This window comes from Glycine soja, chromosome 16 (assembly GCF_004193775.1).
Source record: "Glycine soja cultivar W05 chromosome 16, ASM419377v2, whole genome shotgun sequence".
Classification (NCBI taxonomy): domain Eukaryota; kingdom Viridiplantae; phylum Streptophyta; class Magnoliopsida; order Fabales; family Fabaceae; genus Glycine; species Glycine soja.
The window spans coordinates 37579686-37607273 of NC_041017.1; the positions used below are offsets into that span (position 1 = coordinate 37579686).

Below are 27588 nucleotides of genomic sequence, written 5' to 3' on the forward strand. Positions count from 1 at the left end.
TTTAATTGTGGATCTCATTTTATTTTATTTTTTCATTTTTTCTCAATCTAAGAGGGAGAGGGAGGTGCCAAATAAATAAGGGAGAGGATCCATCAAATTGTGTGGGAAAATTCAATGAGATTGAGAGTGAACAAAACTTATCAAAATTAAATTGTTTTTTCATGGTGGGAAAATTCAATTGTTTTTTTATATATTATTTTAATAGACTTTACAATATTTCACCAAAAAAAGATCTACCTTAAAATAAAAATACAAGACTTATCAAAATTAACGCATCAAGTCAAATATATTCAACTAAAGTACAAAACTCTTTCATATAAACAAACCTTTAATTCATCCAGGCCTCGTCAAATTCTCCGGCCCATGGGCTGAAGCCCGAATGAGTGGCCGCATAGCCCGGCCCGGGCTCAAGCCCGAAACCTACATACCCGAGTTTCTGTTCCTCGTCCATTGTCTCCGTTTGAAACAGTTTCAGTTTCTGTCTCTTTCTTCGGCTGCTACGTTCTCTGAACTTCCATCGACGCGCCGGCAAACGCCTTCTGCACGCTTCGTGTAACAGCAGAACCCAAGTAAAACCACACACCCCTTTTCACCAATTCTTGTTTTAACTAGTATTTTGGTTCATCAATTTTTATTTTATTTTTTTACGCTACAATCATGAGCTTTCTTTCAATTTCAATGTTGGTATGAGGCTTGTTCTTCTTTGTTCTGGGCTTCGTGTTTTATAATTGAATTTCAATTGTAAGAGGGTGTAATAGAGGACTTGTGATTTTTTTTTTGTTTTTTTTTTGTGTGTGGTTGAGATCTGTGAAACTGGAAATTGAAAAGTAAGCTGAAATTTCGGTATTTTTAGGGATTTGAGTGGGGTGGAGAGAAATTGGGTTTATGTTGAGGAAATTCAAAAGGGAAACGTTGAAGAAGATGGAAAAGGGTTATAATAGTGAATGAAGAGATTGTCTGTCATTTAAAATTAATAAGTAATGATAAAATACAAATACTCTGGATAACAAACCAAATTGTTAAAACTATCTTTGTATTGTAGCAGACCCTTATGGTCTAATTGCAGTATGCATACTTATCTTGTGTTGGAGATTAGAGACAACCAGCTAGGGTTAAGTCTAGAAGAAGGGACTAGTCCCTCACAACATAGCGAACCAAGGTTTGAATTCCTGTTGGGACTTGGGAGAAATACATACCTCGAGCACGATTAAGGAGGATAATTGTGGAAAACCAAAAAAAAGATTAGAGATAGACATTTTATCTATGGTCTAAACTGATGATGCATTTGATGCAGGAGTAGCATGCAATTTTTGTTTTCTAGTGTGACTATGGGGCAAATATGTTTAGTGGCGAATGGTCTATTGTCTAAGTTTTCTCACTGAAAGTCCTTTTTATTTTCCATGTTTTGTTTACCTATAGAACTTTTGCTTGCAAGACTTGAACCCTCTGTTTGAAGAGTCCAGCACATCGTGTCATGCTATCTTATTTGGGATAATTGTGTGAGCAACGTCTTTTGAATTTGAAGTACGAAATGAATTGATTTGCTAAGTTTAGTTGATATTTGTTTAACAGGAGAAAATGACAAATGAGAATACAACAGGCATTGAGATAGATTATGAATATGAAGATTGCAATAATTCTAAGCGCCCAAAAATGACTTCTAAAGTATGGGAAGAAATGCAGCGTATTCATACCACTGAAGGTAGTAAAGTTCTGTGCAGACACTGCGGAAAACTGTTGCAAGATAACTGTGGAACTTCTCATTTAAAGCGTCATTTGATCATATGCCCTAAGCGTCCTAAACCAATGGATATTATTACTCAAGATTCAATGCCTACGGTGTGTTTTAGAGGTCCTAGCAGTGTCAAAGGTAAGCATTATCTTAGTTCTCCCAAATTGATGTTATCTCTATTTTTTTTTTACTCATTTAGTTGCCATATAGTTGATCAATTTCCATTATAAAATTCTGTGGTAGATAGAACCAAACAAAAATATGACTAATTATTAATTAACTGCTGAAAATGTTTTAAAAATTGGGAAGGACATGGCATCTAAATGTTTATAAGTTCAGAGCTTTTCTTATAAGTATAGTTGATCACCTGCACTCGAGTCTGTTATATTGTTGTCTGCCTTAAGTCACTGATAAAACTCAGTAGTTGATGAACTAATGCAACATGTAGTAGCTATAATAGAGTAAGAGATTGATTTAGACAACATTTACTATTTGCTTTACTGCAAAGTTATAATAGTTTGGTAAGGAGAAATTCTTTGCTATAACTATGGTTGCAGGTTGAGAAACTTGGTTTCCTGTCCTGTGTTTTTTAATTACATTTTGCATTTCTTCCAATTGGAATGTGGCTGTGCGTGATTTTAGCATTTGTTCATAGAAAACACCTCTGGATTACCTTTCATTACCACTACCATATGTTTTCTTATTTTGTAGATTCTGGATTAAACACAGTTCTTATGGTTCGCCCATTAAAGGTCGAACCTGAATCTCAAATCCCATGTTTTTCTCAGACTCCAAATATTCAACTTCCGACTGCTATTGCATCCATTGAAAATTCTCCCAGTCCTGTACAAGAACTACATCCAAAAACTAGTTCCCCCCTTTTGCTGCCTGGCATAGAATCTCCCAAGAATCAAGGGGAACTGACTCTGGATGATGTAGAAATGAAAGCATTTTATGCTTCTCTTGATGCCGAGACCTCAGTTATGTCACCTTCCCAAGACACCTCAGTCATTACTGAATTATCCAATTCCACACCTTGTGAAGAGACCAAGAAAGCATTGAAAACACTGCAGGACCTTTTTTCCAAAGATTTCTCTGATCTATTGCATACTGAACAATCTGGTACCATCAAGGCTGCCATTGAATACCTTTCCAAGTTGTCTGCAGACGATGGAATCTCTGTAGAAATGAGGTTGTTGGTATTAGAAGTTTCTAGAGAATTCACTCGCTGGAGTTGCGACTACAATGATGCTAGTAGGAAAATAGAGTCTGCCAGCACCAATATCTCAAAAGCAGATAAACTAGAAGGAAATCTTGAAGCTAACAAGAATGAGTTCAAGGAAGTTTTGTCCTTAGAAAATGAGTTGAGCAACCAGTTATCATGTTTGGAGAAAAGGAAGAAAGAGCTAGAAGAGCAGATAGATGCAATTAAAGCCAACATTGCTGTTTTTCAATCGGCTAAGGTAACAGGTACAAAGAGAAAAAGGGAAGTTTTTGAAGAAGCTAAAATTCTCAAAGTACAAAGAGATGAGTTGAAGGAACAAGTGCCTCACTTGAGAAATGAATTAGAAGTGGCCAAGAAAAACCAAGCACATATTCGAGCTGAATGGTCAAAGCTTGGAGAAAAATTTAACAAAAGCTTGAATGCGATGAATTGTGAGTACTTGGATGGTAAATCCATCGAGGATTGTCCTCAGGAAAATTCCATTTAAGAATCTGAATGTCAATTTTAACTAATATCAATACCTTCAATCTTCATACCGACTCCATGATGAGCTAAAAGTAAGCTCTGATATTTGTTATACCTATGCTGAAAAATGAAGCATTTTTACCATTGATTTTAATTTCATGATCTTATCCATAACAAAGAAAAAAACACGTTATTTCGTTAGACAAAATATTTGCCCAAGGAGTTCCAAATATGTGATTTAATATTATTAGAAAAATCAAGTTATTGATTATAAACTGGTTGGTGATTCCAGATTTTACATGCTCACAAGACTGAAGGCATACTTTAATAGATAATTGCATGATTCAATTTGTGAACTTAAAATCTTTGAATCCATATTTTAGCTAGGCAAAAGTTCTGATGCAAATATAATTAGAAATGTTTGAACTTAGTTTTAAAAAATATTGATTTTGAGTACAAATTTTGCAACAAGAAACAAGTATTATATTGTAATTCCATAAATTTTGTAACAAGAAGCCATGGCTGATCCCAACAGGTGCGAGGCAATGTTGGATGAGATTAAAACTACTAGTCAGGGACACTAGGGAACTTGTCATTTTATGCATTCCTTTTTTGGTTTTCGGAATGACCAATCCAGGAAAGGGAAAAAAGAAAAACAACATCCCGAAAAAGATGTAGGAAACAACTTGCAGATGCAAAGACAGCCCAAAACAACTAAGGGTGTTGCTAGGTGCACCCAGGAATAACGCTGGAGCACCAGCACTCATTGCGAAAAGACAAAAACATCCCGTGAGCATTTAAAATGATTACCGTGCATCCAACTAATGTTGTTTGATCCGCGTGTGTTGTAATGTGATCCGTAGATGTTATAGTTGATCCGCAAGTTTGTTATAGAAGAAGTTGATTCGCAAGTATGTCACGGATCAAGTTGATCTGCAAGTTGCTCGCAGATGAACTTGATCTGTAAGACACTCGCGGATCAAGTTGATCCGCAGTTGATTTTTTAAGAAGTGTTTCACGGATCAAGTTGGTCCGTAAGCTTCAAACGGTTGTAACTTTTATTAGAAATATCCGTTTGAGGCCCATAATATGTCAAAACGCTCGAAATTGAAGGAGGAATTCACTGGAAATTTTTAAAAGGGGTTTTCTCAACTCATTTTTCCAAAAAAATGCCTCTAAGTAGCTCAAAAATAGGATTTAAGATTAAAAAAATAGGATTTGGTCAATTTGATCTGCAAAATGTTTGGGGTGGTGCTATTGTGCTGCTCTGCTCTGCTTCTTCCTCGCGCATTCTCCTCGACTGGCGTTTGGCGGCATGGTGGTGGTGGTGATTTAGGATCAACTTGATTAACATGTAGATTTTAAAGCTGTGGATCAAGTTGATTTGTGGTGGTGGTGCTTTACGTTTCAATAAACTTTTTAAAAAAAATTCAGTCTCCTGCGAATCAAGTTGATCCTTGGAAAACTCGCGGATCAACTTGATTCGCGGGAGTCTTTCGCTGATCAAGTTGATCCGCACAACGAAACACTGGAGGGACATTTTTGACATTTTTAAGTGATGTTGGGTGCACCAGCAATAACACTGGGTGCACCTAGCAACACCCAACAACTAATTTTCACCCAAAACAACATCCCTAATGTGGGGGAGAGAGAGAGAAAGATATACAGTTTGAATTTTTAAATATTTATTTAATTTAATATATTATTATAATATTTTAATGGATGATCAATATTTTATTGGTTATTCAAATACATATTTGCATGTGTTAATAGATTTTTTTTTAAGAATAATGTTACATCAATTATTTTTTATTTTAAAATTTTCATTTATTTTTTTTATTACATTATAAATTTTTTAAAATTTATATTTTTTTTCACTCTTCCATCCTGGGTGTCTAATAATACTGTCGGTGTGGGTGTGAATCAAATATTTTACTTAAAAATAGATGGCTATAACAAGTGAAAACAGACCTTCCTTTTTTAACTTTTATTGTCAGTCTGAAAACTATCACTTTTTGTAGGAACACCTCGGTCTCACTCTTCGTCCTGTTTATCTCGTCAATGTGCTCGACGAATTATCAAAATTTCTAAATTAATCACCCTCTGGCCACGTGTGCCTCGTGCCCCCTCGAGGCAAATATAATATAAATTAAAACAGAAAAATTATATGTTTTCAGAGTATCAACTTTCTTCTGCACTCACCTAATCACCTAAATTTTTTACATCAAATCAGTTGTTTTTTAAGTCAATTTAAAACTACAATCATATTGTTAGAAACTTCATTTTTTTCCCGTTATATAAATATTTTTCATTTTTTATCTTTATTTCTTATTACTTTATATCACTAACAGATTCATTTTTTTTATCATTTATCTCTCTTCAAATGTTAAATAGCATTTTGAGATCTAATTATTATTTTTTTCAAAACAAATACCCTCGTGCTGCATAACCCATTTTTATTTTCTATATCATAATATCAAGAAGACAAGAACTACCAAAAATATTTGATGAAGCACTATATAAGGATGCATTCTGATATTGTGACACATAACACAAACACAAATTACATAGCCTCAATAATCTGAGAGAGAAACAAAAACAATGAAGGTTTCCATTGCCAAGTTCCACTCCCTTCCCCTATGTTTTTTCCTTCTCTTGGCCTTCAACACAAAACCCCTCCTAGCAGCAGAACCAGAGCCAGTGGTTGATAAGCAAGGGAACCCTTTGGAGCCAGGAGTAGGGTACTACGTGTGGCCACTTTGGGCTGATGAAGGAGGCCTCACACTAGGCCAAACAAGGAACAAGACATGCCCTCTTTATGTTATCCGTGACCCTTCATTCATTGGCACCCCAGTTTCATTCTTAGCACCAGGCCTTGACCATGTTCCAACACTCACTGATCTAACCATTGATTTCCCTGTGGTGACAGTGTGTAACCAGCCAACAGTGTGGAGGCTCAACAAGGTAGGGTCAGGGTTCTGGTTTGTGAGCACCAGTGGTGACCCTAATGATATCACTAGCAAGTTCAAGATTGAGAGGCTTGAAGGGGATCATGCTTATGAGATCTACAGCTTCAAGTTCTGCCCCAGTGTGCCTGGTGCGCTGTGTGCTCCTGTGGGGACTTTTGAAGATGCTGATGGAACCAAAGTCATGGCTGTGGGGGATGATATTGAGCCTTACTATGTGAGGTTTCAAAAAGTCTCCATCTTTGGTCAAGACAAGAAACAACCTTTTAGCATTTTGTAGGTTGGTTTGTGCCTAGTGTAATAGGTAGATGCGGGTCATGACTCGGAATAATGAGCTACTAGAATGCAATGCAACTGTTTCCTTGGTGTGCCTGTGTGAAAGAATCGAATAACAAGTTTATTGATCTTTTATTTTTTTTAAAATTTACTTTTATTTTTTAATTTTTAAAATCTATTTAATTTGATTTTATAATCTAAATTGAGTTAATATCATTCAGAAATCATATTTTATGATTACATGATTTTAATGACGATTTTATAATTGAAATTTATACTGTAGGATTACTTAAATAAATTTAAATAACGAGGTTAAATTGAACAAATTTTACCAAATTAAATGAAAAGAAAATTAAAGAATTAAGTTGAATCAATTTTAAAAATTAAAAAAATTAAATTCAATCAAAAAAATTTAAAAACTAATTAAACATAAAAAATAAATCAAAGAATCAATAAACTAATTTAACCTATCACATTTTCATTTTTGGTTCACATATAGCACATAAGGAGTTCCCTCGTCTCCCTGTTTTAATATTTTCCTCATTCATATAGAAAAAAGTTCCCTCGTCTCTCTGTTTTAATATTTTCCTCATTCATATAGAAAAAAGATCATGTAAGTATGATGGATGTTATAATATGATAGGAAAAAAATAAAAAATAAAAATATTAGCATTGATGGGACTCACCGATTAGCACCTAGACTAAAGGGGTCTGTCATATCTGAAGAAATAAAAAATTAAATTTTAAAAATTATGTAAAAAATCAAATTAAAAATCTTTTTTTTTAATTTTATTTTATACAATTAAAATGAAGAAAGAATGACAAACACAATTGCTTTTTTTTAATGTATTATTTTGTTTTGACTCATAAAATGTGAGGATCGGACTGGTAGTATTCATGCATCCTTAGTAACTAACTGATTCATGTAAACTTTTATGGTTATTAAAAGATATAGATAGCAGTGATTCACACATGACAGAGCTGTTATTAACAGGGGATAACCAAAAATTGAAATTGTTTAAGGCTAATTTGATCGAGACTCAAATCAAGCATGATCGACTCTTCTTGAGTTTAGTTAGCATGCACTTTGCACCTACAACTAGAAGGCAAGAAGAAAGGAAGAATTGGAACAAAACAAAGAAAATAAAAGTAACTTGATCAAAATTTCAGATTAGGCTCGTTTAAGCCTCATAATTTCTTTATCAATTCTCTTCCATGTGCACGGGGATAAAGCGATAAAATGGCTATACCATCTGAAAAGATACCTTCATTTTTATTATTTTATCTGTAAAGAAACACCTGCGCATGAGTTTTGAATTTTAACAATGCTTTTGTCGAGTTAACACCTTGGTCTCACTCCAGATCCAAAATTATATCGTCAATGCGTTCCAAGAATAAACAAAATTTTATTTTAAATTAATCACTGGTATGCTACTCGTGACAAATATAATATGAAGAAAAACGGGAATAGAACAATTTTATATTTTGGTTCTTATCCGATATCAACTTTCTGCTACACTCACCCACCTTCCTTAGATCAAATCAATTTTTTTATGCCAATTTAAAACTAATAGCCTCGTGACGCAAAATTTCTATATGATGATAATATCCACATCCAAAATTTAAAAAACACCAAAAGCATCCCCATGTCGAAATTTCACCTTACACAGCACTATATAATGATGCATCATGAGATATGTAACACAAGCCAAATACACATACACATTAGCTTCAATCTGAGAGAGAAACAAAAACAATGAAGGTTTCCATTGCCAAGTTTCACTCCCTTCCCCTATGTTTTCTCCTTCTCTTGGCCATCAACACACAGCCACTGCTAGCAGCTGAACCAGAGCCAGTGGTAGATAAGCAAGGGAACCCTTTGGTGCCAGGAGTAGGGTACTATGTGTGGCCACTTTGGGCTGATAATGGAGGCCTCACACTAGGCCAAACAAGGAACAAAACATGCCCTCTTGATGTTATCCGTGACCCTTCATTCATAGGGTCCCCAGTGAGGTTCCATGCATCAGGCCTTAATCACATTCCAACACTCACTGATCTCACCATTGATTTCCCTGTGGTGACAGTGTGCAACCAGCCAACAGTGTGGAGGCTGAGCAAGGAAGGATCAGGGTTCTGGTTTGTGAGCACTAGGGGTAACCCTCAGGACCTCATTACCAAGTTCAAGATTGAGAGGCTTGAAGGGGATCATGCCTATGAGATCTACAGCTTCAAGTTCTGCCCTAGTGTGCCTGGTGTGCTATGTGCTCCTGTGGGGACTTTTGTGGATGCTGATGGAACCAAAGTCATGGCTGTGGGTGATAACATTGACCCTTACTATGTGAGGTTCCAGAAAGTCTCCACCTTTGGTCAAGACAAGAAACAACCTTTTAGCATAGTGTAGTTTGGTTTGGTTTTGTGCCTAGTGTAGCAGGTAGAGGGGTCATGACTCGGAATAATTAATAAGCCAGAAGAGTACCATGCATGCTCTCTTTTTTGGTGTGGCTGTGAGAAAGAATCATGAGAACTTTTGTTTTCTTGGTTCACATGCATGGCACAGAACAGAGAGTCATTGTATCTGTTTTAGGATTTGCCAATCTGTTTTCTTTTAAAAATGAAATGAAATGAATTTTGGTTCTTTTGCTTCTACCAACTGTCCCAAGTATCTTTGGCTTCTAACACCTTTTCTTAGTTCTACCATCGTTGACATCTTGTATTTGAACTGAAGTAAAAAAGAAAAGAGTAACATAGCTAGAGAAGGTAAAGATTATAAGATGCTCTTTAAGAGAACTAAATATAACCTAAAACCTAAATGGTTGGTGGGTGGAGTTAGACATGTATATTATAAATGAGCGGTGCTAATTAGCAAGAAAACCATTAGCACGAATTTAAAATTAACCTATCATAGTATTACAATAATGAGCAGTAGTAAGAGGAAGTTTATAATAATTCACATAATTGTTTAACCAATAAAACTAAACTCTCTTAAATTGTAATCCTTGATTAAAAGATTAGAGAATTGTAATTAATAGTATTGCAATTATTTCTCTTATAATACCTAATAGATTTTGTTGATGTTATGGTCACGAATGACGTGACAAGTCACTTGTGAATGTAGTTATTATATTATTAGTTAAAGCTTTTACTTAATAAAGTGTAAACACCAAGAAAAGCTAAAAAAAACATTGTTTACGCACTAAAAAGAAAAATTCAAAAAGGTTTAATAAAAAATATTAAATCCTAAAATTTATAATAACTAAAATTAATAAAACTTTAAAGGACTATACATAAATTCAAGTACCAATTTTTAGTTGGGAAATGTTTTTTTTAGAAAAAAAAAAAAAGAAAAGGGTACGTTATCTACGTCCTAGAAAAACCTTCTTTTATGGACGACTCGTGATTTTTGAATGCACAAATTTTTATGTTCTAACAACATGGACTATAATCCAATTTTATTTTGATGAACTACGTATCCTTGCAAAGAACACTGCGCAGTTGTGCAGGCCTTGACCAACTAAAACGAATCCATGCACTGTGTGCGACACTAGGATTCCTACACACCCAAAATCTCCAACAACCTTTGTCATGCAAGTTGCTTCAAAGTTACAAGAATGTGGGAAAAACAGAACAAGCACAAAGGGTCTTTGATCAGATTAAGGATCCTGATATAGTATCATGGACCTGCCTCCTTAACCTCTACCTCCACTCTGGTCTTCCTTCCAAGTCCCTCTCAGCGTTTTCCCGTTGCTTGCATGTGGGTCTAAGACCTGATAGCTTCCTTATAGTTGCAGCTTTATCCTCTTGTGGGCACTGCAAGGATTTGGTTAGAGGGAGGGTTGTTCATGGAATGGTGTTGAGGAACTGTTTGGATGAAAACCCAGTTGTGGGGAATGCTTTGATTGACATGTATTGTAGAAATGGTGTGATGGGAATGGCTGCATCGGTTTTTGAGAAGATGGGGTTCAAGGATGTGTTTTCTTGGACTAGTTTGTTGAATGGGTACATACTGGGTAACAATCTGAGTTGTGCTCTTGAGTTGTTTGATGCAATGCCGGAAAGAAATGTGGTTTCTTGGACGGCTATGATTACTGGGTGTGTCAAAGGAGGAGCTCCAATTCAGGCTTTGGAGACGTTTAAGCGGATGGAAGCTGATGACGGGGGAGTTCGTCTTTGTGCGGATTTGATTGTGGCAGTGCTCTCGGCATGTGCTGATGTTGGGGCTCTTGATTTTGGTCAGTGCATACATGGTTGTGTTAATAAAATTGGCCTGGAGTTGGATGTCGCGGTGAGCAATGTTACGATGGATATGTACTCCAAAAGTGGGAGGCTTGACTTGGCTGTAAGGATATTTGATGATATCTTGAAGAAGGATGTGTTTTCGTGGACTACAATGATATCAGGGTATGCTTATCATGGGGAAGGGCACCTTGCTTTGGAGGTTTTTTCTCGAATGTTAGAATCAGGGGTTACCCCTAATGAGGTAACCCTGTTGTCAGTTTTAACTGCTTGTAGCCATGCTGGGTTAGTAATGGAGGGAGAAGTATTGTTCACTAGAATGATTCAGTCCTGTTACATGAAGCCAAGGATTGAGCATTATGGATGCATAGTGGATCTTCTCGGTCGAGCAGGATTGCTGGAAGAAGCAAAAGAAGTGATTGAGATGATGCCAATGAGCCCTGATGCTGCTATATGGAGATCATTACTGACTGCTTGCTTAGTCCATGGGAATTTGAACATGGCTCAAATTGCAGGAAAGAAGGTAATTGATCTCGAACCAAATGATGATGGCGTTTATATGCTTCTATGGAATATGTGTTGTGTTGCTAATATGTGGAAGGAAGCCTCAGAGGTAAGGAAGTTGATGAGGGAAAGGAGGGTCAGAAAAAGGCCCGGGTGTAGTATGGTTGATGTGAATGGTGTTGTTCAAGAATTCTTTGCTGAAGACGCATCGCTTCATGTTAGTGCAGAGCTTCGCCACTTGCTAAAAGGAATTAAGGAGCATTCAGAAACACATCAATTTTAACAGCACTTATGGTGTGGAGGTCTTTGCAATTGAAGCAAATGACGGAGAAGTGGACTAAGAAACTAGAATTTCTGCATCCATTTCATTCCTTCAATCCTTGAGAAATGTGGCGATTTCAATTAACAAAGTTCTGAACGATTTATCTTTGTAATGCATAAAGAGACATGTTTCCAATCAATCAAGTAATTTAAAATTTGTGGCAAGTCAAATTTAATAGTGTATATATGTTTATTCTCATAGAGAATTATTTGTTAGAAATTTTTTAAGTATATAAGATTGTTTTCACGGTTTGACCCTCATATCTCATTCCATATACGCTTCTTTAGTAGGTGGGAATTTTAAGTACTTCATATTTAAAATTATGAAGTATTTAAATTTTTATTTTTTCACGTGAAACATATAAAAGTCCAAGTATCATGATTCTTTTCTTTATTTTTGAATGTGTAACTTCTGAGTTTTGGCAAACACGAGAGTATCATGCACTTGATACAGTTTTTGGTAATTGATGAGGTGTGCAGCATGAATTAATGCAAAGGACCAAAATGGTGACATATTCTTGGCTTCCATCACATCCCATGTTCGGCAGCCTCCGCCATGGCTAGCTGGGTCTCTGCGTCGAGGGCCAACCGCTCTGCCCTGAATGCCGCCACATCGAGGGCCTTTTTGTTGTTCTTCTGGCTGTCGGCGGCGACTTCCACCATGAACTAGCTGCTATGGCGAAGGGTGTTAGAAAAGTTGGTGTTGAAAATAAATGGATGTAATAAAGGGAATGCATTCATTTTACCGAAAAGAAAATTGGATTTGTTCTCAAAATATTTAATTTTTAATTGTATGGTTGTACTAAGTAAGGTGGAGAAGTAGAGGAAAAGAAAAAAAAGGAAAACACACTTTTATAAATTAATTTTATAACTTTATTATTTTATTTATAAATTTTATTATTTGCCATTAATATTACAAGAAATTTAAGAGAAAAAAATATAATTATTGTTACATTCAAAAATTATAATAACAATTATTTTAAGATAACTTTTTTTCTTTCGTAACAATTATAATGAAATGGGAAAATTAGTAGTAATAAGTCCTCTGTCAATATTATGATTAGGTTCCACTTCACCAAGGTAGCTCTGTGAATTCATAATGTCTCAATAAATAAGTATCCCACCACACCAACAACTCGTGATATTTCAGTTAATAACATTATAACAAGCCTTCTGTTCTGTTCTGTTCGTAAATGAAGTACTAACTAATGTTACTTAATTTTATTTTGAGTTGGGATCAGTAATATTACCCTTTGCGGAACAAATATAAGAAAAGTCGTACTTATTAATTTATGTCGGGAAAAAAACCACACTAGTATTCTTTTTCAGTTTAGTAAATTTAAAAAAAAATGCAGACACAAATAATTTCATTTTATAAATTTTTAACTTGTTTCTATTAAATACAATATAATCAATAAAAATATAAGAGAATATCCAACAAGTGTATTGATTTAAGAATAATAAAATTAAAATAAAACACCAATACTTATCATAAAGTTTGATTTAAGAATAATAAAATTAAAATAAAACACCAATACTTATCATAAAGTTAGACAAGAAGATGAAATTTTAAAATATAAAAGGCAACACGTATCACCAATGAATGAAGAAGGGTGTGCACCTTGATTTGGTGCAGCAAGAACAGAAAGGTGTGCGAAAAAAGAGAGCATTTTAGCTGATGAAATGAAGTAAATGTAAGATGGACAAGTGACTTTCTCTGACTGGAACTAGAGGTGAAAATTAGCTAACATCGTAGATGAAAGCAAAGAGAAGATAAGATTGAAAGTGAAGATAGGATTGGAGCTAATTTCGGTAATGATATGTGACTATCATTGATCCAAAACTCACCTATGTCTATTTCTGAACACCAATTCTCTTAAAACTCACCGTAGAAGCATATTCCACTAATATTGTAGCAACTGTGATTTTATTGAGACTATAAAACTATATTTTCTCATTAATCTATTTTAGCCTAAAGTATAATTATTATAAGCTTATAATGTTACGTGATCAATTCAAAGTGAACATGCAAGAAGTAACGTTACAATGCAATCACGTAGCTCGCCCACCAGAAAAAAAACAACTTACTCAGCAAAGTCGTGAGAGTACGACCTGCCCAAACTATTAAAACATAGTATAGTAATAAACAAGACAAATATTTTGTTACAAAATAAAAACATTAAACACCCAACAAAACTCAACCAAGTTGGAAATATAACCACAATCAACCATAACAACAAACTACTTAGCCTTTGTAAGTAGCTAAGTAGTACTGAGTACTGATATTCAAGTAGCTTGAGAATTCCTCTTCCACCCCTCAATTTGTCTCTTAATAATAACCTCACAACTCCCACCAACACCAGCAGCTGCAGCCTTCCTAGCTGCCTTCTTCATTTCTGCAGCTCTTACCCTCAGAGATTCATTGCTCATCATCTCTTTGATTCTCTTAGCAATTTCCTCACCTTTCACCACCTCTTGTGCTCCCCATCCCCACTCATGAGGCCAAATCCCCACCCCACTTATCCTTGCTGTCTCTGAAGTTATCTTCTGATCCCCACTCTGAGGCCATGACAGAATAGGCACTCCTTCCCACACAGTCTCCATTATTGAGTTCCACCCTCCATGACTCACAAACCCCCCCACTGAAGGGTGCCCCAGAATCTCCACCTGCTCCACAAACTCCTTCTCAACTACACCCTTTTCCTTCACCTTATTCATCAACTCACTCCCCAACACTTCCTCCAAATCCTCCTCCTCTTCTCTGTCAACCTCCTTCAACTTCACCACCCACAAAAAACTATACCCACATTCTACCAACCCCAAAGCCATGTCCTTTATTTGCTCCCTCCTTGTTGCTGTCCTATTCCCGAAGCAAACATACACCACCGAAGTTTCACTTTGTTCATCAAGCCACTCCAATATTGAACGCATGCAACCACCCCTTTGTCCACCTTGATCCACCTCTTCAAATTCACACGCCATTAAGGGACCAACACCATACACTGGAGGCAACCCTTTAGCCACTTTTCCTTCGTTGAGTGCTGCTAGCGCCTCTCCTTCTAGTTCTTCAAACGAGTTGATGAAAACCCCATTCAGCTTCGCGAGGTTGGCACTGTCCTCCATGAAGATGCTCTCAAAGAGAGAGTTGGGTTGAAGAAGCACAGTAGGGACCGAGGATCTTGGTATTGGTGATGCAATTCCTGGGATTTTGATATCATCACCAATGAATGAAGAAGGGTGTGCACCTTGATTTGGAGCAGCAAGAACAGAAAGGTGTGCGAAAAAAGAGAGCATTCTAGCTGATGAGGTGAAGTAAATGTAAGACGGACAAGTGAGTTTCTCAGTGACTGGAATTAGAGGTGAAATTAAGCTAACATCGTAAATGAAAGCAGAGAGAGGTGTTGAAAGTGAAGATAGGATTGGAGCTAGAAGGTGAACCGAACGACGAATGGTTTCAAACTGAAGCCAAAAAGGGTCACTGGTGTTAACTGTGGTTGGATCCAAAGGGATGAGATTTAAGTCTGTTCGGGTAACTTGGTGAGGGAAGGAAGAACAGAAGCGAGAGATGAGGTTTGATTCAGCGAGAGAGACTGTGGGTTTGGGAGTGATGAGAGTGACTTTGCAACCATAGCGGAGGAACAGTGCTGCTATTCTAAGACATGGGTTAAGATGGCCAATCCCAGCACTTGGGAGGAAAGCCAAATGAACAACACGTTCAGAAACAGACATTGGTGTTCTTAGATCTCAGAATGGCGTCAATAGTAGATGTTTTGTTGTCAATTCAGGGAAGATAAAAGCTTTGTTTTTTCAAACTAATTAAAGGGAGTATCAGTTTTCTAGGTAGCAAACGTGCATACAACTGTATATCAAATGGAAAAATTATAGAAAATTGTTAAGGGAAAACCCCAAAAATAGGTTGGATGTGTTGAAGAAAGGGAGAGCCAGAGCAAAAGAAGAAAGAAAAACAGATAGATATCATTAAGAAGAAAGAAAAACAGATAGATATCACAAATGATATGATGTGTATGAGTATAATAACTCACTAATGTCATTCTACTAATATTTTTCATTTTATTATTTTTTCTCGTTTTGTACTCTCTACTTGTTGGAGGAGAGATTTTCCTATGTTCCCATTTAATTTTGGAGGTTTTGATATTACTGATTTTTCTACCAATAGTAATCAAGTTAGGTTGTTATCTCATTATTTTGATATTTAATGATAATTTTACTATATATATATATATATTTCAATTTAATCCATAATTAATTAAAATATTTTTAAAAAAAATCTCTTCACTTGTACTATCTTTCTCAAGATCTAGATGTTTAAAGTATGTCTAATAATCAATTTTTATGAGAAATACATTTTATGTTGTTGTTGCCACACAAATAAAAGTTTGTAATTAGATCCAACACACATCACATACCATCACTGTACTTATTGTTCATACAAGAAGGCACAGTTAGTGAAGCACTACAATGAAAGAAAACATTTTGACTCACACCTTTCATTCTTGGATCCATGAATTGAATCACAAAATTCTCAATGACCAACGATTTTTTCCAAACACCCCTCACGCTCAAGATCTCTTATTTCTTCTTCATTGTCAACCTCCTTCTACTTGGGCAAATATTTTCCTTTCTTTTATCTCTATCAAACAAAGCACACCCGTATGATAATTAAATAAGTAATACTAATCCACAAATTATAAATAATCTAAGCTTGCAACTTTGCAAGTTTCTAATAGGTAAACGAGAATGAAGCACCTTTGTAAGTTATAACTCTCCATTGTAAATCACGAATATGCCAATTGCAAATTAATAATGACAAAGATGAACAGAAACTACAAATTTAAAAAAGACTCGAAATAGAAAGTAACTCAACATGAGAAACCATGCAGAAAAAGCACAAAGTAATTCATTAAGCTTTAGTTTAGATATTCAATAAGCCCGCTGGAACTTCACTCTGTATGGTTCAGAACTTAGAGCAAGACGCTTGCCATATTGATCCTGGTATATTCCAATGTCACTGCATGGATAACTGCAATCCTTGCACACACTTGGACAGTACACCAACTTGTAAGCATCCTCATACTTCTCAATCTTGAACCAATTCGCCAGGGTTTGCGAACCGGGGTTGCCGAAATCACCACCAGTAGTGACAAACCACTGTGATGTTGAATTATCATAGTCCTTAAGCTTCCACGCTTTGGTGAGTGGACAACTTGTGTCAATGGGGAAATAGATGTTGAGATCAGTGGAAACACGAATGACACCTTTGTTAACATTAACAGGTGTAAAGATCAAAGGCTGGCCTTGATAACCATCAACAGCTACAACATCAAGTGGGCAATCTTCACCTGTGCTTGCCATAGCAAGGCCACCTACATCGGGGGAAGCAGGAACGATGTAGTAACTTGTACGAGCTCGAACCATCTTCCCTGATGTGTCCAGCACTTGCTCAGGTGCAGGACCAGCTGCACCAAGTAGTGCCTTGGTGCTCAAGGCAACCAAAAGGAGCAATGCTATCAAAGTCATCTTCATTTTTCTGTTTTTAATTTTGTCTTTTTGTAACTTGTGATGGATATGGAAGAAGAGGACATTTATATAGGCCAGGGATTGCTCTAATACCTGTGTGTACCAAAGTCATGGATTTCAGCTAATACAATTGGCCTACAAACATTTACGAGTAAGTCTGCTTCGTCTGTTTAGTATGTAAAGTATAAGGAAGCACACAGACTAGTGCATTTTCATTTTTTTTAAGCTCTCGATCTATTGTGAGGTTAACGAATACTCCTTTTCTTTTAGGTTGACTTTTTCATATTGTCTTCCAATTTAGGCAGGTGGGGGAAGAAAAAGATGTCCATGTTCAATCTGATAGCTATCAAATCTTTTGCCATCCTCACTCAGAACTCTAAAGTTTGGTAGAGAACCATGAATTTTTCATGCAGTATTTCTTATAGGGTTTTGGTAACCGGTATTGATTAAAATATTAAAAGAAAAAAAAAATCTTTAACAGGGGTATTTAGGGTGTGATTTTAACTTAATATCAATTTGAGTCAAACAAAAAAAAAATTAAGTATGGTGTGATTTGTTTGATTTAAATTATTTATGAAATTGAAACAAATCAAACCAATCCCTTATGATTTGATTTAGTTTGATTTTTAAAAAATTTCTAAGTATTAAGAAAAGTTAAAAAAATATTATTAATTGGACAAAATTTAAATGATAATTAATTCAACAATAACATTATAAATATACAACAAAAATTTCAATAATTAAAATTAAAGTAAAATAACAATTATTTTTAAGTTGAATAATATATGAATAATAATCATTCAACTTAACCAGATCTCTGTTTGATTTGGTTTCTGTATGTTAATCACAAATCAAACGGAATTATGCGGTTTGAAAAATAAAAAACTTAATCAATAAATCATCATTTTTTGTTCGATTTTCAATTTTACGCACGATTTGATTTTAAATATCCTTAATTTTTAATGTGTAAATTATAAGAAAACGAAAAAAAATACAAAAATATAAGTTTATTTCTTCCAATAAAAAAATTTCTAGCCAGCTAGTGTCCTTAAAACACTTGTTAGCATTTGACTTTCTTATAAGCTTTAATTAAGAGACTTTTCCATTACTTTAGTTGTAACGTTTTTTCTAATGTGTGCAACCTGGCATACAAAAAGAGTAATTAATTACTTATTTTTACCTAATTTAAATTAAGAAATATTTGAAATGTTTTAGTCAATTTAATTACTATCTTTTTCTTATTTAAATAATTGATTCACCTTCATTAAAATAATAAATATCTCTCATTTATTAAATTGAATAATTTCTTATAATATTTTTCCCTAAAAAAATTATTTTTCTTTTCAGAAAAAAAAAATTGTACTCATAAATTTTTCGTTTCCTTGTAATACCTTTCCTTAAAAAAAAGATAAAATCCATAATTATATTCATGAATTATTTAACTTCAATTTCTAGAAAACAATATTTAAATTCCATAATTATATTCATTAGAACTTTTTATTTACTATGATATTTTCCCTAAAAATGATATGATTCGACTCTCCCACCACCTAACTCCTCTGAAATGTCCAACAAGACTAGAAGAGACACACCATATCTTTCCCAACCCCATCGTAGTATCCAATTAGGCCATCAAAGTATATCATCACAGATTGTTAAGGCAAAGGTTAGGGCAATTGCACCACTTAGCTTATAGAATGAAGCTGTGAAGTCCAACCATGAGCAGAACTTTATATTAAGCCATTATACGCCTCTTTCTCGCCACATAGCCAGAAGATTCCCCTCCCCGAACCCACTTATCTTTTTCATTCTTCTTAAAAACAAAAATGTCTCTATCAATGTTGTCTACAGATTTTTTTATTATTCTTTTTATAATCAAATATATTAATGAAAAAACAACAACCAGTACCGAGTTCTGCAAACAAATGTGACAAAATTTGATTTCTCACTGTATCAACTAATGTGACCAAATGACCAAATGACAACACGACCGCGACCGATATTTAAAACATTGATTCCTTGTGAATTCTAAGAATAAAACGTGATATGATCCTCTATGTAACTAAAACATTTATTGAAATTGCCACATTATGATTTGCTTTAATATTTCAAGGGAAATACTATACTACTGCAACTGCAAGGGGAGAATTGCACATTCATAGGATATTTAAAACTTAGGCTCCATTAATGAGAAGTGAGAACACAAGACGCTTGTTCTCATTCACATGCCCAACATCGCTCAAACTGCACTTTGTATGGCTCAGAACTTAGAGCAAGACGCTTACCATATTGATCCTGGTATATTCCAATATCACTGCATTGATGATTACAATCACTGCACACACTTGGACAATACACCAACTTGTAAGCATCCTCGTACTTCTCAATCTTGAACCAATTCGCCACGGTTTGCGAACTGGGGTGGCCCAATTCACCACCAGTGGTCACAAACCACTGTGATGTTGAATCATCATAGTCCTTAAGCTTCCACACTGTGGTCTGTGGACAGAATATTGTGTAGCTGGTGAAGTATATGTTGAGATCAGTGGAAACACGAATAATACCTTTCTTATCATTAACAGGTGTGAAGCTCAAAGGCAGACCTAAGTCACCATCAACAGCTACAACATCAAGTGGACAATCTACATCGGTTCTTGCCGAAGCAAGGCCACCGATATCGGAGGAAGCCGGAACGATGTAGTAAATCGAATCAGCTCGAACTTTCTTCCCCAATGCGTCCAGCACTGGCTCGGATGCAGGACCAGCTAGTGCCTTTGTGATCAAGGCAAACACAAGGACCAATGTTACCAATGTCATCTTCATTTTTATGTATCTAATTTTGTGTTTTTGTAACTTGTAATGGATATTGAAGAAGAGGGATATTTATATATAGGATGGGGATTGCTCTAATCTATGTACCCATGTGCACCAAAGTCATGAATTTCCGCTCATACAATTGGCCTATAAAGATTCAATGTCAATTACTAGATTTGTAAAGTTCACACTATTCAAAAGAACTTTTTCTTCCTCTCACATGTCACTTAGTAGCATTTTGTATCTGCAGCCATGGTTTTAAATTGCATTCCACGAATAGTAATCGTAACTGTGACTGAAATATCAACATGATTTGATTTATTACTATGCAAGTCAAATCAGTCACATTTTTTTTTTAATTATTTTTGTAATAAAAGGATTTTCTAACTCATTCCAACCCAGATGTGACTAATTTGCATACTGCATGTTTACGTGAAAGTCTGTTCAGTTTGTTTAAAGATGAAGCTCCTAGAATTAGAATCACGTTTTCCTTCTTGTTTCTGTGTAAGCTCACTTTTGCCAACTTAAAGACTGTGTTCTTTTTCTTGTTTTTGACTTTTCTTTCTCTGGGGGCGGGGGCGTGTTATTTTGTTTTTAAGTATATTTCTTTTTATACAATTTAAATGTGATGGTTTTTGTTGTTTATTTTAACTAAAAATAATAATTTTGTAGTATGTGTATTAAAAAATAAAAAATAAACAAAGATGATGAAATTTATCTTTTAAAATTAATAGAGATACTAAAAACAAACTTAGCATTTAGCAATGAAGGAAAAATATTGGTATAAAATATTTATATATATTATTTATATTAGCGTACGTAATACGTTATACTAGTGTAGACATTATTTATATTAACACTCTAACAGTTTAATTTTTTTGCCAAATAAAAACTATAAAACGAAAGTAGTCAATGCTTAATATTTCGTATTTATCCATAAATAAATTTTATAATGAAAAATGATGAGCACTGTCAAATTTAATAAAATATAATTATTATAAGGATGACATCAATGTTACAATATCAACTAATGAATAACAAATATTTTTGTCGTAAATGAAGTACTAACAAATATAAGAAAAGTCGTACTGTTTAATCTATGTCGGCCTAAAAAACCACACTGGTATTCTTGTTCAGTTTAGTCTAATTTAAAAAATGGATATATACGAATAATTTCATTTTATAAATTTTCAACTTGTTTCTGTTGACTACAATCGTGCGCAAAGATATATACGAATTTTGTTTTTCACAAGTTTTCATAAGAAAATAGAGATATCCGGCCTTGGAATTTGTTAACAATATAGTTTTGCTTCATAATCATATCTTAGTATGAAAACTTAAAAAACACTTCATCAAGAATACTAATTAAAATTTGTTTTGACAATTTTTTAAATATTTTTATTGGGCGAAGTTTCAACTACGTATAGAGTGTCTTACGTAGCATTTTTCTTAACATAATTGTTATGATATTTAATATAATAAAGAAAATGTTAAAAGGAAAAGTGCTAAGTAACGTGCAGCTACTAAGCCTTGAGTCGTAATAGAAATTAATGGCTTTAGATAAACTTCATTATTGATATTAGAGATCGATCCAATCATGTAGTCTTTATTATTTACAAAATAACCTGCTTACTAATTAACTACCTTCCCTGTTTTGGAATTTTGTAATTAAATAAATATTTTACCCAAAAGAATGATATGGACAAAAATAACTTTCAAAATAATATCTAACAAGCAAAAATGGAAATTGAACAAATTAATCACAAGATATCAATACGTAATTTATTCATACAAAAATAGAATATGACAAAAGCATCAATTTCATTCAGTCTCTCTAACAGAAGCAAATTTTGTTTTTGTTATATATATATTCTTCAAGAAAAAAAAGAATCATGTACCCCAATTGAGAGAACTCTAGTTCCAATACTTCTTTCCTTTTGTTTCATTTATACAGATCGCAATAATAAGGGAAATTAATTTACCTTTGACACTAATTGTGCCCCTTATATACTTCGAATCCATTGAATTTAATCCAACTTCACAATATCATACAATTTCCACTGCCCAGCTCAATGGATGCGATCATAAAACTATACATTGTTGCTGTTGCACAAATACTGTCTATGAAAGTTCCATGTCCACAAACCTGCCCTCTTTTAGCAACTGGTGGTTTGTGATTCCAAACTTTCTACATCATCGTCTGATTTTCTCTTGCTATAAAAGGATCAGTAAATCGAACATCCTCCATGGCATGTTCCTGTTTAAATATATGGATTCCCATTTTAACAGGGTAGATATAGGTATCTATACAACGAGGACATGTAACATTCACATGGTTCCATCCATTTTCGAAAGGCACCTCATACGGACTGTTTCTGAATTCTATCTCTCGTAGATCACAAAGATATGCATGGTGCATTCCTTTCTGGAAATAGCAACTATAAGGGGAACATTCATTGCCATTGATGAATACCTCGGGACGAAAAAATTGGGATCGAATGGGTGCAACAATAAGACAAAGAACCATGTCAGGGAACTTATTACGAAACCAGAAAGAAATTGAAGGTCCCCTGCTTTGCTGATCGAACCACTCTGGAATCCTTTTACCTGGCAAACAAAACACAGTGTTTCCAGCCTCATGCAGTTCCTGTTAGCCATAAAGAATTCATGAGTTTACCAAAGTTAAGTACACTATATATTATTAGATAAAATACATTTCAAACAAGATAAAACCTGATTTAGGAACTTTCTTATACTTGAGGAAGTCAATGATTTACAGTTTATTGCAAAGAAATGCTTTAAGTTTGGTGGAATCCCTCTAATTTCCCGAAGATGCTTGCAGCCACATACATCAAGTTTCCTTAAAAATTGACATTCTTTGATGCATTCAGGAAGGATTGTGAAATTATTCTTGGATAGACATAATTCCTTCATATGTGCAAACCAAGTAAAATCTATTGAAAAAAATTCATCACAGAGGTTGCAACTTGAGACAGTAAGCATTTCTACCATTGAAGATACTATTGACCCCGTTTTTTCTTCACCCTCTTCCTGTTTTAGCCATTGCCACCCTTTCAATCCCAGGGCGCGGATTACAGTCAGTTCCGGCATCAGGACAATGCTACTTGGCACCTTAAAAATTGTATGAGGACTTAAAAAGAGCAGTTCTAATCCTCTAAGCCCAGCAAGATTTTGAAATGAAAATGGCAATTCTGTTATGGAAGACTCTGACAAACAAAGTTGTCTTATGTTTTCCATCTTTCCTAATATTTTTGGAAAACTCTCAAGACTGTAACAAAATGAAAGATTAAGTTTTTCAAGAGAAGTCAACTTGATAGGTGGAAAACTTCTAAGCCTTTTGCATCTAAAAGCATTCAATATTTTAAGCTTATCCAGAAAACCAATTGAATTGTGAACTGTAATTAAATTAAAGCAGCATTCAAATGAAAATTCCTCTAAATTTGGCAGACCAGATACGTCAGGAATCTGTGTTAACCCTTCGCACCTATCAAAATTCAATATTCTTAGATTCACGAACATCTGCCAAAAAAAAAAAAAACAGAAACAAAAAAGAAATAAGAACAGAATGAATAATCTTAAAAGTGAATTTATCAAATAACAAGATGTGGAAAATGTACTCTTTAAGCTTACCTTCCATAAGCCATCCAACTCAAATGACGAAATACAACTAAAGGGTAACTTGCATATGGCAAGTTTTTTCGGATGAAAATCAGATGGTAAACAATGTGAAGGATATCTCCACCATTCCAGTACTCTCAAGTTATTTGGAAGATATTTGGGACCTTTGGAAAATTTACCATTTCTAATAATAAGTGTTTTGAGGTTTTTCATCTTCTTGAAAGCCTTTGTATTTAATTCTACTACTATTTCTTCTTTGTCAAAGCTGGGGAAGTCTAGACATATGATTTCAATTTCACTAGTTCCCTGTTAATCCAAAAGCCACGAATCAACCACAACCACAATGCAAGTAAACGCATATTTACAGAAATTTACATATTACGAAGAAAAACAACAAATATGATTTGAACATATGATAGTCAGGAAACATAAATCAAGATATAAAATCAAATCATTCATTAGTGTCACTCACCCTGTTGTCTTCCAAAACATGAATTATATCTTCCGGTAACCATAGTCTACTGCGCTTCTCTGGCTCTTTCGGTGATTCTTGCCTGACAATTTCTTTTCCCATGTCCTCAATCAAGTCATGCATTGTAACTCTAGGTACTCTACCATACCAACTAAACTTCTTTTTTATAAGAGATTTTTCAACCAACACTCCAATATGATATTTCATGCAATCACCATAATGAGCACGAAGTATATCTTCAACCTTTGTCAAGTCATATCTATTGAAGCAACAGGCAATGTCAAGGAAAACATTCTTTTGTTCTTCCTCCAAAGCATCAAAGCTTACTTTAAGTATCTCTAGGATTTGAATGCCGGGAATTCTTTTATATTGTTTGATAGCAGATTTCCATTCTTCTATGCTTTTCCCGAACAAGTTGGAACCTATCACTTCCAAAGCTAATGGAAGGCCAGAAGCATAAATTACTACATCATTCAAGACCTCCTTATAACTTGGATCAACCTTTTCGGTTTTAAAAGATTTCCATGTAAGCAATTGAAGAGCATTGTTCTCATTCAATAGTTCCACTTCATATGTTCTTTTAACCCCATGAGATGCTAGCAGTTGTTTGTCCCGAGTGGTGATGATGACTCTACTGCCTGGACCAAACCAACAAGGTCTTCCAACAATAGCCTGTAATTGTTCATGCTTGTCAACATCATCTAAAATCAAGAGAACCTTCTTTCGCTGAAGCCTATGTTGTATAATTGAAGCTCCTTGTTCAACACTTGCTAAGTTGATTTCCTTCTCTCCAAGTATTTCCCGAAGAAGGATGCTCTGGAGGTGTTGTAACCCCTTCTTGTTTGATTTTTCTCTCAAATCTTTAAGAAAACATGAACCATCAAAATGGCAAGCAATCAAATTATAAACTGCTATAGCAAGTGTTGATTTTCCTATCCCACCAATTCCATGGATCCCTATCATGTAGACACCATCATCAGATTCAACATCCAAAAGCTTTGTTACTTCTAGTAATCTTGATTCTAGTCCAATCGGGTAATCCGCAACAGGCAAAGGAGCATGATTGATCTTGCTGGAGACCAACTCAACAATCCTCCCAATAAACTCATATTCATACCCTTCTCTGTTTCAAACATAAAAGTCTTAAATTGTGTTTGGATGAATACTTTTAACAGAATAATTTATTTTTTAATGGAACATTGAATATCTGTCATTTTAAATTTAGTATTTGGATAATAATTTAAAGAAAATTTGAATATATGTCTTTTTAACAAGAAATTTTAATCAACAAAAATTAAATAATTTTAAATTCTCTTAAAAATCAAAGAATTTCAATTCCTCCGCAAACAGTCATTCCTCCCTCTCGGCCTTTTCTCTTTACAAACACTGCTCACTCCTCTTGAGCCATGCGCTCTCTCTCTCCCGGTGGTGACAATTCTCACATGGGGTCTTTTTACCTAGAGTTTTTCACAAAACTCTCACAGAAACAGATAAGAATTGCGCAAACAAGTAATTGAAAAGTGAATGAATAAAGAGAGGAACGGACTCGTCTTCAAACACGAGACGGCGCTGGACAGTGTCCATGGTGGCATCGGCGGAGGGATTGGAAGTTTCGGCCATGGAGGTGTGAGAAGAGAAGGAAGCGGTGAGAGAGAGAGAGGAGTGTGGGGTATTGTTCTCTGAGAAAAGGAGAAGGAAGGAAGAGAAGGAGAGTCTGGCATAGTCACTGAAGAGGTGAGGTTACTTTTAAACAAGTGTTAGGAGGACTGTGTCATTCGTTCCTGAACCGCATCCCCCTAATTTTATTAATTACTTTCCCCCTGTACATCTCTTTAACATATACATTTATTTATATGTAATTAATCAAATCAAAGGTCAAATATTTTACATTAAAATATTTTGTATTAAATTATTGTGATATTAGGTAATTGAAATTAGATTGAAAAAAATTATATATTATTTATCTTTAATTTTTCAGTATTGTTTAATTCAAATGTGTGTTAATACAAAAATATTATGTAAGATTTAAAATTATTTAGTATTAAAAAATTTTGATTATTTAATTATTAAATATTAAAAAAATTGATTATTAAATATTGTCTAATATTAAATTTATTTTGAATATTTAACTATTTAAAAAATGACTAATATTTATTTTTATTCAATATTAAAATTTTAATTTTAAAATAGATATTTAAAAATAAAAATTTAAATATCCTTAAAATTAAATTACTTTATTCAAATAAGAAAATTAAAATACAAGAAATTAAATTGTTTCGTACAAACAAAATATTTACAAAATAAAAAAAATTAAATCAAAACAATTAAAATGTTTATATTTGAATTTCCCAAAAAAATTTAAATCCTCCCATCAAAGAGTTAATGAAGTCAAACAAATAGCCTCCTATACAGGTTTGATACCAATGTTGTGGTTTCTTTTCTCTTTAAATTTTAGCATCAAATCATTAGACAATTGACACTTAACCCAACAAAAATTATGAAGTAAAAGATTGGTAAGGTGTGGTACCCGTGTTTGAAATGAAAGCCAGACAAGTTAGCTACTTGATGCAGAGCCTTCTTCCAATACTCCAACTTCTCCATGTTGTGGTTGAACCTTTCCTGATGCTTAGCCAATGCTTCTCCATAACTACCTTTCTGGTGTCTGACATCAGAAGGATCCACGTTATAAAAGACTGGCACAACCAACAGATTTTTGCTCTTAAAGCACTCAAGAATGTAGGCAAGTTCATCTAAGCAAAATGAGGAAGAAGCATAATTTATAGAGAGCACAGTGATGGCAATCCTGGACTCTTGAATTGCCTTCAGAAGTGCTGGTGTTATTTCCTCTCCACTCTGGAGCTCCTCATCATCAATGAAAGTGTAGATTCCCCTGTCATCAAGAGCTTTGTAAAGATTTCCGGTAAAACCATGTCGTGTGTCTGCGCCTCTGAAGCTGAGGAAAACATCATAGTTGAAGGAAGAGGAACATGATCCCAAAGCCATGTGAACTGAGAAGAAAGTCTACTATGATTGTGGATGGAATGTTGGGTCTCCAAAACTTGGATGAAGGTTCATATATATGTTTATTTTTTCTGGCCTGCATAAAATAAAACAATTAGAAAATGAAGGACTGTGATCAGTTAGTGTTAGAAGATAAAGTGTGTGAGTAATATGCATTAAGAGACATTATTTTTGTGTAACCACTAAGTATTTCAAGGGTTATTGACATTATGCCCGTTTATTGTGTTAATTGAAGAGTCATTTAATGGCTATAGATTGCTCTCAAGTTTCCTCTCAATTTTTCTAACACCCTCGAAGTGGAATGTATTTGCGTTTTGGATCCAATGACAATTTTGTATAATAAATTAAATAGCAACAGTGGATGATATGCTGTGTATCTTCT

General features: G+C 34.5%; 8 protein-coding genes across 9 annotated transcripts; 4 read left to right on the forward strand and 4 right to left on the reverse strand.

Annotated features, from left to right (window-relative positions):
- The first annotated feature begins 290 nt into the window (after positions 1-290).
- On the forward strand, positions 291-3576 carry LOC114391268. Its single transcript, XM_028352343.1, has 3 exons — positions 291-569; positions 1573-1870; positions 2444-3576. The coding sequence occupies exons 2-3, from the start codon at positions 1579-1581 to the stop codon at positions 3442-3444; spliced, it is 1293 nt and encodes a 430-aa protein (XP_028208144.1). The 5' UTR covers positions 291-569; positions 1573-1578; the 3' UTR covers positions 3445-3576.
- A 2364-nt stretch (positions 3577-5940) lies between these two features.
- LOC114391155 (miraculin-like) lies at positions 5941-6811 on the forward strand. Its single transcript, XM_028352163.1, has one exon. It carries the CDS (start codon positions 6024-6026, stop codon positions 6666-6668), a length of 645 nt encoding a protein of 214 aa, XP_028207964.1. The 5' UTR covers positions 5941-6023; the 3' UTR covers positions 6669-6811.
- A 1535-nt stretch (positions 6812-8346) lies between these two features.
- LOC114389547 (kunitz trypsin inhibitor 2-like) lies at positions 8347-9310 on the forward strand. The gene has a single exon (XM_028350240.1). It carries the CDS (start codon positions 8421-8423, stop codon positions 9063-9065), a length of 645 nt encoding a protein of 214 aa, XP_028206041.1. The 5' UTR covers positions 8347-8420; the 3' UTR covers positions 9066-9310.
- Positions 9311-10121: 811 nt separating this feature from the next.
- Positions 10122-11684, forward strand: LOC114390044 (pentatricopeptide repeat-containing protein At2g29760, chloroplastic-like). The gene has a single exon (XM_028350727.1). The coding sequence runs from the start codon at positions 10122-10124 to the stop codon at positions 11682-11684; it is 1563 nt and encodes a 520-aa protein (XP_028206528.1).
- A 2160-nt stretch (positions 11685-13844) lies between these two features.
- Positions 13845-15654, reverse strand: LOC114390418 (UDP-glycosyltransferase 708D1-like). The gene has a single exon (XM_028351158.1). The coding sequence runs from the start codon at positions 15449-15451 to the stop codon at positions 14009-14011; it is 1443 nt and encodes a 480-aa protein (XP_028206959.1). The 5' UTR covers positions 15452-15654; the 3' UTR covers positions 13845-14008.
- Positions 15655-16481: 827 nt separating this feature from the next.
- LOC114389117 (miraculin-like) lies at positions 16482-17286 on the reverse strand. Its single transcript, XM_028349713.1, has one exon. It carries the CDS (start codon positions 17264-17266, stop codon positions 16664-16666), a length of 603 nt encoding a protein of 200 aa, XP_028205514.1. The 5' UTR covers positions 17267-17286; the 3' UTR covers positions 16482-16663.
- A 1893-nt stretch (positions 17287-19179) lies between these two features.
- On the reverse strand, positions 19180-20190 carry LOC114389086 (miraculin-like). The gene has a single exon (XM_028349678.1). The coding sequence runs from the start codon at positions 20081-20083 to the stop codon at positions 19478-19480; it is 606 nt and encodes a 201-aa protein (XP_028205479.1). The 5' UTR covers positions 20084-20190; the 3' UTR covers positions 19180-19477.
- Positions 20191-21880: 1690 nt separating this feature from the next.
- Positions 21881-27429, reverse strand: LOC114390121 (TMV resistance protein N-like). Of its 2 annotated transcripts, XM_028350803.1 has the most exons (5): positions 26713-27428; positions 24186-25308; positions 23726-24019; positions 22808-23614; positions 21882-22721 (listed from the first exon to the last, which is right to left on the reverse strand). In XM_028350803.1, exons 1-5 carry the CDS (start codon positions 27186-27188, stop codon positions 22263-22265), a joined length of 3159 nt encoding a protein of 1052 aa, XP_028206604.1. In that variant the 5' UTR covers positions 27189-27428; the 3' UTR covers positions 21882-22262. The 2 variants fall into 2 exon arrangements, with proteins under 2 accessions (XP_028206603.1, XP_028206604.1); XM_028350802.1 differs by having other exon boundaries at positions 21881-22721; positions 22808-24019; positions 26713-27429.
- Positions 27430-27588: the final 159 nt, after the last annotated feature.